This window comes from Mytilus galloprovincialis, chromosome 2 (genome assembly GCF_965363235.1).
Source record: "Mytilus galloprovincialis chromosome 2, xbMytGall1.hap1.1, whole genome shotgun sequence".
Lineage (NCBI taxonomy): Eukaryota > Metazoa > Mollusca > Bivalvia > Mytilida > Mytilidae > Mytilus > Mytilus galloprovincialis.
In genome coordinates this window covers 108,558,045-108,572,478 of record NC_134839.1, presented here as the reverse complement: position 1 = coordinate 108,572,478, position 14,434 = coordinate 108,558,045, and the positions used below count along the sequence as shown (strand labels likewise).

General features: G+C 31.6%; 1 protein-coding gene across 10 annotated transcripts in view; it reads left to right on the top strand.

Annotated features, from left to right (window-relative positions):
- The window catches only part of LOC143065329 (dnaJ homolog subfamily B member 6-like), a 33,693-nt gene extending 19,498 nt beyond the window's left edge, over positions 1 to 14,195 (top strand). For 6 of the 10 annotated variants that reach the window (XM_076238848.1, XM_076238853.1, XM_076238854.1 and 3 more), the window contains exons 4-8: positions 774 to 947; positions 1,659 to 1,752; positions 3,911 to 4,090; positions 9,328 to 9,441; positions 11,725 to 14,195. In XM_076238848.1, the coding sequence (XP_076094963.1) occupies positions 774 to 947; positions 1,659 to 1,752; positions 3,911 to 4,090; positions 9,328 to 9,441; positions 11,725 to 11,821 (659 nt within the window). In that variant the 3' untranslated portion in view covers positions 11,822 to 14,195. The remainder of the gene's footprint in view (positions 1 to 773; positions 948 to 1,658; positions 1,753 to 3,910; positions 4,091 to 9,327; positions 9,442 to 11,724) is intronic. The other 4 variants (XM_076238856.1, XM_076238857.1, XM_076238855.1 and 1 more) reach the window with 3 other exon arrangements.
- The last annotated feature ends 239 nt before the right edge of the window (positions 14,196 to 14,434 follow it).

The following is a 14,434-nucleotide window of genomic DNA, read 5'->3' as shown; positions in this document are numbered from 1 at the left end:
GAATTGCTCAAAGGCAAAAAAAATATTTTAAGTTCATTAGACCACATTCATTCTGTGTCAGAAACCTATGCAGTGTCAACTATTTAATCACAATCCAAATTTAGAGCTGAATCCAGCTTGAATGTTGTGTCCATACTTGCCCCAACCGTTCAGGGTTCAACCTCTGCGGTCTTATAAAGCTGCGCCCTGCGGAGCATCTGGTTTCCATGTGTATATATAGGTGAAATATAAATGACTAGTCAATTGCAAATATCTGATGACATATCTGCTTCAAAACCTTTCATTGATCTTCTATGTATCTCTTTACCTTTCTGGTATTTCATTATTTATTACTTAGGCAAACTCAGTAGTTCAATATACTCGTTACTGTAAGAGCTATCTTGTGACAATAACTAAGGCTGTTTTATCATTGAAATTAAATGAATGCACTGTTTCATTAACAGTGGTTTGTAAGACATTAAAAAGCTTTTATCATTGCATTAGAATGATAAGTAACACCTGTCAGTCTTTGGAATGTTTATATGATGTAATTCATCAGATAATTATACTAATCTATATCTATACACAAAATTCCAGATGGGCCATATCAGAAAGCAATTGGAGTTATTTCCCTTTGTACAGAAAACAGTTATTATATTTTGAATGTATATAGAATTCTAGTAATTAATAGGTTTATTTTAATCATGTAGCTGCTTATAAGAGGTAGATATTGTGTTTAGTCTGAATGTTCCTGAAAATATAGTACAGACTTATTTGATGATTATATATTTCAGAAAAGAAGCGGGAACTTTACGACAAATATGGAAAGGAAGGATTAATAAATGGTGGTTCTGATTACGATTTCCAAGACAATTATGATCATTTCCGTGGTTTCCATTTCCACAATCCAAGAGACGTATTTAAAGAATTTTTTGGTGGAAGAGATCCCTTTGAAGATTTTTTCGGAGGTATTTACAGAACAGGAAATTTTAATCAATAGGAAATAGTACTAATACATAATATGTAAATAAATCCTCATAAAAAAATACTACTTCTAGGGTTGTTTTTTTTTTTAAGTACCGGTACAAATATTCATGTGGTCAATTTTGAAGAAATAGAAAACACCATGAAACAAATTCGCTGATACAAGAGTCCTACTTTAAAATCATTGAAAAAAATATATCTAGTAAAGGTAAACATCATTGAGACAGCCACTTATAACAGGACATTTTTCATTCCTAAATCAATGAACAAGATACATTCAGGGACTTTCTTGAAACAGATTCAAGAACTATACTTTTTTTTAGGGCAAGATGTTTTGCAAAATAACAGTTGTATATTACATGTTAGGGGAATGTGTTTTGCAAATTAACTACAATATCTGAATTTTGAAGGAAATATGTGTTGCCATATAACAGCAACCCAACTTGTTCACAAAGAAAGAAAAACAGTGCAAACATGTTTAAGTACTAATTTTGTTGATTTGGAGAAGTTTGTGTTTGATGCTATCATATTTATGTAAAGGACAGTAACAATAATATATGAGCCTACATGACCAACTAAGAAGATGGCGTTGACCAGCAAGGCAGAATTATCACAGATGACAAAAACACATGTATTAACTTGTGTACAGATCCTGTATAAACAAGCACTTAATCAGAAAGTTTTTGTGATTTTAGGTGAAAACAGTGGTTCCTTCTTCACAAATTCTTTTCCAGGATTTCCGTCAATGGGCGGAGGTTTATTTAGTAATGCTTTTGGAGGGGAAACAGGGTAAGTAGGGGACATAATCCAAAATTTGGCTGCTTATTTTCCCCAATTTTTAGTTTGGTTTTTAGTTACATTATACCTTAGTTATAGTTAAAAATTGAAATAATTTTGATAGTATATACACACACACACTTACTTTAATCTGTTAAATGATATTTATTTTTCTGATTTAAAGAACTTTAGAGGCAAAATCCACAAATTTATCACCAAAGGGGAGATAACTCTGTTGATTTATTTGATTTTCTATAAGTACTATCAAAATTATTTTGCTCTTAATGAGTACTGTAGTTTTAGTTATAATTTTATCACTTAAATTTAATATTGTGCAAATTTAAAAGCATGGTTGGATGTTATTACTTATATATTCTATTGATCAATGAATATTCTCTAATGAAAATATGTAAAATTGAATATTATGAACAGGAGTGAAATGCTGAAATACTTTATACTTTTTTATTGTACAAGGGATAATAGTTCAATATTTTTGTAGTATTTTTTTCAGTCATTGTCATATAGTATATGCAGATGATACATGTTAGTTTAAAATTGGTATACTTTGAAGGGGATAAAAATCATACTTTCATAATTTTTTTAAAAAAGCATTAGATTTCTTTGATGGAACATATATTGTCTGGAGAATAGTGATTGAATGTGTTTTACTTTAACTATTGTATGTTTTGATTTTTTAATCAGCTTTGCACATATTACACTTATTTATTCAAAACATGTTAGGAAATTACCAGATGGAACAGAAAATTTGGCAAAGATTATAAATGATATACATTTTGAATCAGCATAAGTTGTTGAAAATAAAAAAAAAAATATCTGAAGGAAAAAGACTGACTTTGTTAAATGTATTACATATGTCTATGTCGACAGTTTATTTTTCAACATGTTATGGATACATGTATATGAGAATTATTTGGAATTTTGTGTTTCAATAAGTTATTTATGACTTTAAACACGCATATATATGCATATACATATAACCTCAATTTCAATTCCTTTTACCATTTTCACTTATAAACATAAATTTTATAAATAAAGAGATATGGAAGGATTGCCAAAGAAACAATATTCTTTGAACAATGGACAAAGATATGAACTTGTCATTTGATATCACACTCTGTATAGACCCTAGACCTGTATTGGCATTCAGGGTTACTGCCCTCTGTCATGTATGAGGAATTCAGGTGTACTTTTGGAACTAAAATTAGAGTTGCAATATAATATTCTCTTATAGATACCAATGTTTTGTGAAAAATATCTCTAACAAAATTGTTCAGGATTCAGCCTTCCTAAATATCATTTCTCATCTGTAAGGTATATACATGTGTGTTAGTTCTGTGCATGCATTTTTATCGTTCATGGTGTTTGTTTCTTTCAATTGGAGTTTTTCTCATAAGTGAAATTTAATACAAACCTGGGCAATACTTTTATCATTTTTATGCCCCACCTACGATAGTAGAGGGGCATTATGTTTTCTGGTCTGTGGCTCCGTTCGTCCGTCCGTCCGTCCGTCCGTCCGTCCGTCCGTCCAGTTTAAAGTTTTTGGTCAAGGTAGTTTTTGATGAAGCTGAAGTCCAATCAACTTGAAACTTAGTACACTTGTTGCTTATGAGATGATCTTTCTAATTTTTAAGCCAAATTAGACTTTTGACCCCAATTTCACGGTCCACTGAACATAGAAAATGAAAGTGGGAGTTTCAGGTTAAAGTTTTTGGTCAAGGTAGTTTTTGATGAAGCTGAAGTCCAATCAACTTGAAACTTAGTACACTTGTTGCTTATGATATGATCTTTCTAATTTTAATGCCAAATTAGATAATTACCCAATTTCACGGTCCATGGAACATGGAAAAGGATAGTGCGAGTGGGGCATCCGTGTACTTTGGACACATTCTTGTTTCTTCATATAAAGTTTTTATTAAAATAGAAACTTTGCATAGACAATTAAATTGCATTTAAGAAACTGACTTTATAGGAATTAAATTTCTAACTGGAACTTTAAGTTACCCAATGTTGCCTGTTTTAATTTTGCCATTGATTGTTTTGATACTTTTTGCATGTGATACTCTTATTATGAATGTTAGCCTGCATGGCTTGGTTTTTTTGGGGGTCCTAATTTTCCAACATCACCACCAACCTCCAGTGCTGTTTTCAGTCGAAGAAGAAGTAGTAGGAGTAGGCGGGGTGAAGCTCAACAGTCAAGACGACCCAGGATTGGTGCATTTCATTCATTTGGTCACCCAGCAGAACATGTCGGGATGCTGGGATTTCCTGTACACTTTGGACTTTCATCATCTATATTTGACCATCATCCTTCTATTGGGATGTCACCTGGGTAATACATTTCTGCCAGCTCTATAAAGCATGCATTACCTGGGTCTCTAGTAATCCATTATGTATATACATATTTATATATAGTGTGTATTGCATGGGAAGTATATAGAAGTGTTTCCCAAAATGTATAATTAACGTTATTAGTCAGTTTTATCATTATCTATATAAAAAAAACATGATAAATGTGTTTCAATCAAAGCATTCACAGAAATACTGTAAATTCAGAAATAATTGAGTTCATTTATAAATGTCCAATCAAAATTCAATATTAATTTTGATTTTGTGATTTCAGGAAAATTTTGATACATATATATATATATATATATGTCTCATTGTTCTTTTAATTGTGATACTCACCCAATCACATTTATATTTACATCAATATAAACCTCTAAATAGTTTCTGAATATACAGTATATGTATATACAGTACTTGAACTTCATTGAAAAAAGATTTTAAATTAAAAAAAAATCTGATTATCTGAGAGCTTTTACCATCACTTATTACCTTTCATTTTTTTTTCTCAAATTTAAACTTACACAAAGTTGCCAAAGAATGAATTGTATGTTTAATCTTAACTTGAACCATATGGAGTTCCCCTATGGCTATTTTTACTGTAAGTACTACATGAATACTGATCTAACTTAATTATAAAACAGGGCATTTAATGTCTTAGAGACACCAACATTGTTATTGATACTTTATATTGAAATATAAAACAATGCATTAGTTAGTTTTTTGTTCCAGAGCTGCAAGAAAATATTCAGCTTGTCATCCAATACATAAAGTAGTACTTGTAGGGGGACACATTTAAGTATTGATTTTGCAACAATAAACATAGGACCTACACATTTCCATTTGTCAAATGAAGACTCACGTTATATTAAATATATTCAATGAGAGACTCATATGCTCTACTGAAAAATTTAAATACCATCCAAGGTTTTTGATGGCCAGGGTGGCCAAGTGGTATGAGTAATACCATCCACGTTTTTTGATGGCCAAGGTGGCCAAGTGGTCTGAGTAGTCAAACAACTGTATCACTAGCCTGTTAACTAATGGGTATGTGAGTTCAAATCATGCATGCGGCAGGTGCACTCAATACCAATTTTTGGAATTTTCCTACCAAAGGTTTGGTTCTCACTGGGCATGCCAACAACTTCTAATAATAACTGACCACCACAAATAGCACAATAGTGCTGAAAGTGACCTTAAACACCAGCCAATCAATCAATCAATGTCTTGTTTTTTATTTGCCTAAGCTGTTAGTTGATTTATTCTAAAATCTATAAGTGAAATTCCTTAAAATTATTTTCCAAGTTTTTATAACAATGCAAACAGATTGAATATATTCTGAGATTTGAAAGAGTTTTCAACAAATTATTTTCCAAGATTTTTTTTTTTAATGATTTGAGAATAACTGATATGGTTTGCAGCATAATTTTAATAACATCAAACCCTTTTTGACAAACATAAAACAAAAACCTCTTTTAAAACCACAAACTTTCTAAATAAATGATGGCAAGTTTTGCTTGGTCATATAGTTGCAGAATTTTAAGAATATTTCCCTTTCAATTTAACTACAGGAATCCACTTTATTTTACACAAAAGTATTTTTAAATTAGCTGTAATACATACCATGATTCATAACAACAATATAATGAAAAATGGTACAAATGATGACTTATTAAATAGATATATAATAAAATTACTAATTAATATTAATTATCCTTGAAAGAAATATATATTAATCTATAACACTCTAACACAGAAGTAAGTGTATAATATCTAGATTGTTCTTTATATATATGGTTAAGAAGAAAAACATCTTTAAATTTTACAATTGAGAAGATTCCCTGTCACGTTTTGCAGTGAGAAAAAATTATCTTGATCAGTTATGTCATTAGTTAAGTGTGGTTCGATTATTCATACTAAAAATTTGGAAAAAAGGAAGTCATAAAAACTCCCTCATTGCTGAAAAATTGTATTTCTTTGATAAATATAAGTAGTTTTTTGCAGTTACGGTAAGATACAATCTGCAGTCTAAGGTTTTTAGACATCAGTAACTGTCAAACCTTTGTTATATTTTATTTTACAAATAGAATGAAACTATTTTATAGCAAAATTGAAATATGATATCGTTCTAGGGTTAAAACTACATCTATGGTTAATATAAAAAGTGTGACTGCTTTTGAGACAACTAGCCACTAGAGTTCAAATGACATTGTATTAAGCAATTCAAGGTCACTGTACAGCCTTTAATAACGAAAAAAAACTAAAACCATATACCGGTACAAGCATTTATAATAGGCCTGATGAGCAAAAGCTGAAGCAATTCAAACAAGAAAACTAAGGGCCTTTAAATAAATTAGTTTAGGAGGGAAAAAACCCCAAATATGACAGACACAAACCAATGACAACCACTAACCTACAGGCTCCTGGCTTGGGACAGGCACAAACCAATGACAACCACTAACCTACAGGCTCCTGGCTTGGGACAGGCACAAACCAATGACAACCACTAACCTACAGGCTCCTGGCTTGGGACAGGCACAAACCAATGACAACCACTAACCTACAGGCTCCTGGCTTGGGACAGGCACAAACCAATGACAACCACTAACCTACAGGCTCCTGGCTTGGGACAGGCACAAACCAATGACAACCACTAACCTACAGGCTCCTGGCTTGGAACAGACACAAACCAATGACAACCACTAACCTACAGGCTCCTGGCTTGGGACAGGCACAAACCGATGACAACCACTAACCTACAGGCTCCTGGCTTGGGACAGGCACAAACCAATGACAACCACTAACCTACAGGCTCCTGGCTTGGGACAGTCACAAACCAATGACAACCACTAACCTACAGGCTCCTGGCTTGGGACAGGCACAAACCGATGACAACCACTAACCTACAGCTCCTGGCTTGGGACAGGCACAAACCAATGACAACCACTAACCTACAGGCTCCTGGCTTGGGACAGGCACAAACCAATGACAACCACTAACCTACAGGCTCCTGGCTTGGGACAGGCACAAACCAATGACAACCACTAACCTACAGGCTCCTGGCTTGGGACAGACACAAACCAATGACAACCACTAACCTACAGGCTCCTGGCTTGGGACAGGCACATTCAGAACCTGTTTCTGAGGGATCAAACAAAGATATACAAACAATAGACAGAAATTGATGATATAAGAGTACTAATAGATACTGAAGCTTTTTCAATGTCAAAAGCAAATAATTTTAAGTCTTGCAAGGACATTGTAATAATTAGATATAGGAAGATGTGGTGTGAGTGCCAACTCTCCATCCAAATAACAATTTATAAAAGTAAACCATTATAGGTCGACGTACGGCCTTCAACACGGAGCTTTGGCTCACACCGAACAACAAGCTATAAAGGGCCCCAAAATTAATAGTGTAAAACCATTCAAAGGGAAAACCAACGGTCTAATCTATATAAAAAAACGAGAACTACTGTACATCAGATTCCTGACTTAGGACAGGTGCAAACATTTGCAGCGGGATTAAATGTTTAAATGGTACCAAACCTTCTCCATTTTTCTGAAACAATAGCATAACATCACAACATAGAAAAATTTACCTATTTCCTATTTCAAAATTACATTTTTAGCTCACCTGACCTGAAAGGTCAAGTGAGCTTTTCTCATCACTTGGCGTCCGTTGTCCGTCGTCCTGCGTCCGTCGTCTGTAAACTTTTACAAAAATCTTCTCCTCTGAAACTACTGGGCCAAATTTAACCAAACTTGGCCACAATCATCTTTGGGGTATCTAGTTTAAAAAATGTGTCCTGTGACCCGGCCATCCGACCAAGATGGCCGCCACGGCTAAAAATAGAACATAGGGGTAAAATGCAGTTTTTGGCTTACAACTCAAAAACCAAAGCATTTAGAGCAAATCTGACGGGGTTAAACTGTTATCAGGTCAAGATCTATCTGCCCTGAAATTGTCAGATGGATCGAACAGCTGGTTGTTGGGTTGCTGCCCCTGAATTGGTAATTTTAAGGAAATTTTGCAGTTCTTGGTTATTATCTTGAATACTATTATAGATAGAGATAAATTGTAAACAGCAATAATGTTCAGCAAAGTAAGATCTACAAATAAGTCATCATGACCAAAATTGTCAGAGAATTCCTTAAGGAGTTATTGTCCTTTATAGTCAATATTGATCAACTTTTCGCCATTTTTGTAACTTGTACTTTGTACAAAAATCTTCTTTTCTAAAACTATGGGCCAAATTTAACCAAACTTGGCCACAATCATTACTAGGGTATCTATTTTAAAAAAGTGTCTAATGACCCTGCCTACCAACCAAGATGGCCGACATCAGTAAATACAGTAACAGGTGAGCGACACAGGCTCTTGAGAGCCTCTAGTTTTAATTCATCTGTAAAACTTCCAAAATTTGCTCACAGTTCTAAAAAAAAGATTTTTATGTCCCACCTACGATAGTAGAGGGGCAATATGTTTTCTGGTCTGTGTGTCAGTTTGTTCATTCGTCCGTCTGTCCCGCTTCAGGTTAAAGTTTTTGGTGAAGGTAGTTTTTGATGAAGTTTAAGTCCAATCAACTTGAAACTTAGTACACATGTTCCCTATGATATGATCTTTCTAATTTTAATGCCAAATTAGAGATTTTACCCCAATTTCGGGTCCACTGAACATAGAAAATGATAGTGCAAGTGGGGCAACCGTGTACTGGGGACACATTCTTGTTAATCAAGTGTTCATATGGGATTTTTGTTGAAATGGATAATGTAGTTTAAGATATAGTTTTTAAGATTAAAAACAATTAGTGTTATATGCTAATTAGAAAATGGTAATTACTACATTTAAGACATTAAATTTCAAACTAAGATGTATTTTTGTTTTTAAAACATACAAGAAATTAAATATTGCATGAATACGTTTAAAATACTATCGGTGATCAGGTAAGGTCAAGCTATACTGATGTTTATGTTGTAATAGTTGTCAAACAATAATGACATTCAAATGTTTACTGTAGAGGACAATTTCTTATGGTCAATTTGTTGTTTTAAAATGCAGGAGACAGTTTCAAAAAAAAACTTAGGACTAAGATTGATTGTAAGTCATGAACAATTCAGTATGCTTACAATTAATCTCAACTAAAGTTTTTTTTTATAAAAATAGCTTGAACATTGCATAAAGAATAAGATGATTGTAAAATATGTGCCATTTATTTCCAGAATGTCATCGTTTACAAGTACATCATTTGGTGGACCCTCAAATGCAGGAGGAAACTTCCGCTCAACTTCTACGTCAACGAAAATTGTCAATGGCAAAAGAATTGTAACAAAAAAGTAAGAATATACCACTTATTTACAGAAAACTAATGTTTGATCTTGTTCTTATTTTATCACCAGTATACAAAAGAACAGATAGATCTTCTAAATATGACAGTAGAATTTACTGCTTGTTTTCATCATGGATACATGCTAAGAAGTTCATCATGTGGCAAATATAATGTTAAACAGGGCAATAATCTGATCAATATATCAGAGGTACAGGACATATATACAAAAACAACCAATGTTTAATTGCTTTAATGTCCAAATAAATGATGTAAAACAAAAATGATTAGAATGAATATTTTATTGATGAAACTTGAGGTGTATAATTTTATGAGTTAATTATCAGTGTTGTTCGGTCACGAGTTGAATATTTTTCGATATTTGAATTCTTTGATTAGTTATTCTTTTTATTACATTGGCAAATGGCTCTTTTTTTCTGAAATTAATGTAGAAAATGTAAGGAACTATATGTTTTTTCTACGCATGTTTTGATCCGACGTTATCGACGTCTTGACAACGCCTATTGTTGTATGACGTCAGAGAGTGAAATAACCACGTTTATTTCACATGTAAAATTATCGGTTTTTATTTGACTGGGAAATCAATGTAATTCATTGCAACCAATGTAATAATAGTAGATATCAGTCTATAGACATCCAATGGATTACAGACTCTATACGGCAATAAACTAAAATCAATTATAGTAGATATCAATCAATAGACATCCAATGGATTACAGGCTCAATACGGCAATAAACTAAAATCAATTATAGTAGATATCAATCTATAGACATCCAATGGATTACAGGCTCTATACGGCAATAAACTAAAATCAATTAAAGTAGATATCAATCGATAGACATCCAATGGATTACAGGCTCTATAAGGCAATAAACTAAAATCAATTATAGTAGATATCAATCGATAGACATCCAATGGATTACTGGCTATATACGGCAATAAACTAAAATCAATTATAGTAGATATCAATCTATAGACATCCAATAGATTACATGCTCAATACAGCAATAAACTAAAATCAATTATAGTAGATATCAATCGATAGACATCCAATGGATTACTTGATTTTTGTTTGGAACAGGAACATAAAGAATTGTATAATTCCATTGTATTATTTCAGAGTTTGGCTAACAGAAGTATTGTATAATTCCATTGTATTATTTCAGAGTTTGGCTAATAGAAAAATAGTATAATTCCATTGTTTTATTTCAAAGTTTGGCCAACAGAAGGATTGTATAATTCCATTGTAGTATTTCAAAGTTTGACTAACAGAAGGATTGTATAATTCCATTGTATTATTTCAGAGTTTGGCTAACAGAAGGATTGTATAATTCCATTGTATTATTTCAGAGTTTGAGTAAAAGGATTGTATTATTCCATTGTATTATTTCAGAGTTTGGCTAACAGAAGGATTGTATAATTCCATTGTATTATTTCAGAGTTTGGCTAACAGAAGGATTGTATAATTCCATTGTATTATTTCAGAGTTTGGCTAACAGAAGGATTGTATAATTCCATTGTATTATTTCAGAGTTTGATTAAAAGGATTATAATTCCATTGTATTATTTCAGAGTTTGATTAAAAGGATTGTATAATTCCATTGTATTATTTCAGAGTTTGAGTAAAAGGATTGTATAATTCTGTTGTATTATGTCAGAGTTTGATTAAAAGGATTGTATAATTCAGTTGTATTATTTCAGAGTTTGATTAAAAGGATTGTATAATTCCGTTGTATTATTTCAGAGTTTGATTAAAAGGATTGTATAATTCCATTGTATTATTTCAGAGTTTAGCTAACAAAAGGATTGTATAATTCCATTGTATTATTTCAGAGTTTGATTAAAAGGATTGTATAATTCCATTGTATTATTTCAGAGTTTGGCTAACAGAAGGATTGTATAATTCCGTTGTATTATTTCAGAGTTTGATTAAAAGGATTGTATAATTCCGTTGTATTATTTCAGAGTTTGGCTAACAAAAGGATTGTATAATTCCATTGTATTATTTCAGAGTTTAGCTAACAAAAGGATTGTATAATTCCATTGTATTATTTCAGAGTTTGATTAAAAGGATTGTATAATTCCATTGTATTATTTCAGAGTTTGATTAAAAGGATTGTATAATTCCGTTGTATTATTTCAGAGTTTGATTAAAAGGATTGTATAATTCCGTTGTATTATTTCAGAGTTTGGCTAACAAAAGGATTGTATAATTCCATTGTATTATTTCAGAGTTTGAAATGATTGTATAATTCCATTGTATTATTTCAGAGTTGTAGAGAATGGTAAAGAAACAGTAACAGTAGAAGAAGACGGTGTGGTTAAATCACATCTTGTGGATGGCAAGTCTCCGGCAATATGTAAATAATGGGACCACTCTTATTCAAAGCGATTCTGTGTTAACTTGTATATAACTCATGTATTTTAAAACACATCATTGACTAAGATTCATTTTTTATGTTGATGGCTCAGAATCTTCACACTTGGAATAATTGGATTCTATAACGTTTCTGTAGCATGCTGAGTAAATTAACTACATTTCACAGAAATCGACTATGGTATAAAAAGTAGTTTTTATTGGCCAATTAACAAGTTATTTCACAAGTGAGATCATTCCATTAGAAGGAAAGTTAATTATGGTTACAGAATTTTCACATGCCTAAGATTTTAAAAAGAAGGAAACCCACAAAAAATAATGGTCAAGTAACAACTGTTTAACATAAGTTTTATGTAAGAATACAGAAATAATGAAGAGCAAATCAGCTATATAATAAGTGGAAGGTATTGTAATCCACTGAGGATATAGGATAGATTTTGATGTAATTTTACTGAGTCAGACAAGAATGATAAATCTAACAGTTAGTTTGTTCTGTAGATTGTAACATATCAGGAAGGTTACATTAGAAAATTAACTAAAAACAAAAGCAGCATGCCTTGACTAAAGAACCTAATTTTTTTAGATTATTTTTATAGAATCATGTGTTTGTTGGTAATTCACATGAACAAAGTTTCTTTTTTTTTTATTATAGAAATTTAATCTTACAAAAAAAGATTCGCTAAATACAAAACTCAGGGAATGTGTCAAAATATTTGGAAATATTTGTATAGAAATTACTTCGTGGGACTTTTCTATTGAAACATTACTTCATTTTCTAGGAAAGTCACAAATACACGTAAAAGTGGCAAATAAATTTGTTTGTAGACTTTTATGAGTGAAAATTTAAAAAAAAACAATTCTTTGAGCTGATCTCAATTTCATTTGCTGAAGTAATGTTTTAAAGGTCTAGTCCTCAGCAAGGATTAGTCTGTAATCAGATTAGATTTTAAAAGACACATAAATATGTGTTAGTAAAAGAACCATGGAAATAAAAAGTCTGTTTTTGCTTAGAAAATTGTTATTGATTAAACAATGGGCCATCAATAATTCTTTATGTTTATTATATCTCTATTTACCATTTTATAATTTAACTGAACTTTCTTGAAAGTACAGTAAATAAAAATGTCACTCTGTTGTCCAATAAAAATCTGCATAATCATACATAGATTAGATGACAACACTTGCTACATGTATAAAGCAAGGTCAAACATAAACAAATGTTCTAAGTCATTGCAGAATATGTAGAGTGAGAGAGTGGTGTTTAGTTTTATAAATGTCTTGTCTAAAAACAATATTGAAGAATGATATTTTGACAATTTGTTAGAACTTATCATGCATGGACAACTGTGTATTGTTGTAGATTGTTAGTTAACCTGTGGATGTCCTTTGTTCTCTTTGTGATATTGGCTTGGTTGCTGTCTCATTGAACTTTTCCCTAAATCTCATTTTATTCAGATGTAAAATAATATTTTTCATTAAAAATTGCTGGAAATATAATACACTATGACAGGCATTCGTGTATATTCTTACCCGAATCATTTCTAATGGGTATTAGAGAACATGAATAGTTCATGTAGAAATATAGTAAATATACTGTAAGCTTTTTATTGAATACATTTTTGTTTAGTTGTTCCCCCTTACTAAGATGATTCAATTAATGTTTATCCTGTCTTTTCATTTATCCCATATTTAAGTCTTGCATTATATATGTATGATGCTAAGTTTGTTAAATTGCTTTATGTCTGAAGAAGACTTGGTTTTGTTTTGTATTGAAACCTTTGTTACTTATTAATTTATTTGTATGAATACATCCAAGCATTTTTTGTTTATCAAAGCACCTACCATTTTAAAAGTTTTATTTAGTCTTAAAATTAAAATTATGATTCTTGGCATTTTGTCAGATTCAGCACTAGAAAACAGGAGTAAAATCAGTTTTTCAGTGAATAGTTCCCCCTTTGAACAAGAGACATCTGAATACACTTTTAAAAACCATCATGTGAGCTATGGTGAGAAGTGTGCTATGGTGAGAAGTGAGCTATGGTGAGAAGTGTGCTTTGTTTTATTATTACTTCTCCTCCCATAGAGAAGCAAGAAACAAACCAAAGTTCAGTCTATAAACTAGCATTTTATTTATGTAAGAAAATTTGGTGAATTTGAGTATTCCAGATGGTTCAAACTAATTTTTGCATTGTGTATGAATGAGAGAAAAAAAGATATTTTTGTAAATGTTATTTGTATGAAGATGTTGTTTGTTTGTATGTATATTTTGGATCATTATATGTTTGCCGCTAATGCTGGCATTATTCTTATATCTTATTGCTGGAGTTTCTATGGAAACTTCATGTAATAAAAATTTTCTCAGAAATCTTTTCATATTGTTTTTTGACAGAATCTACAATGCATAGTATTACATTTAAAAACGGAAAGGAATACCAAATACCCCCAAAAAAAGCACACACACACTAGGTAAAAGAGACCGTGAGGGAATCACTGATTTATACAGAATATTTTATATACATGTAGTGCTGTTTTTCATCTAACTTCTTTTTTGATTCAACTTTCATACAATAAAACATTATTATACCCCACACAACGAAGTTGGGG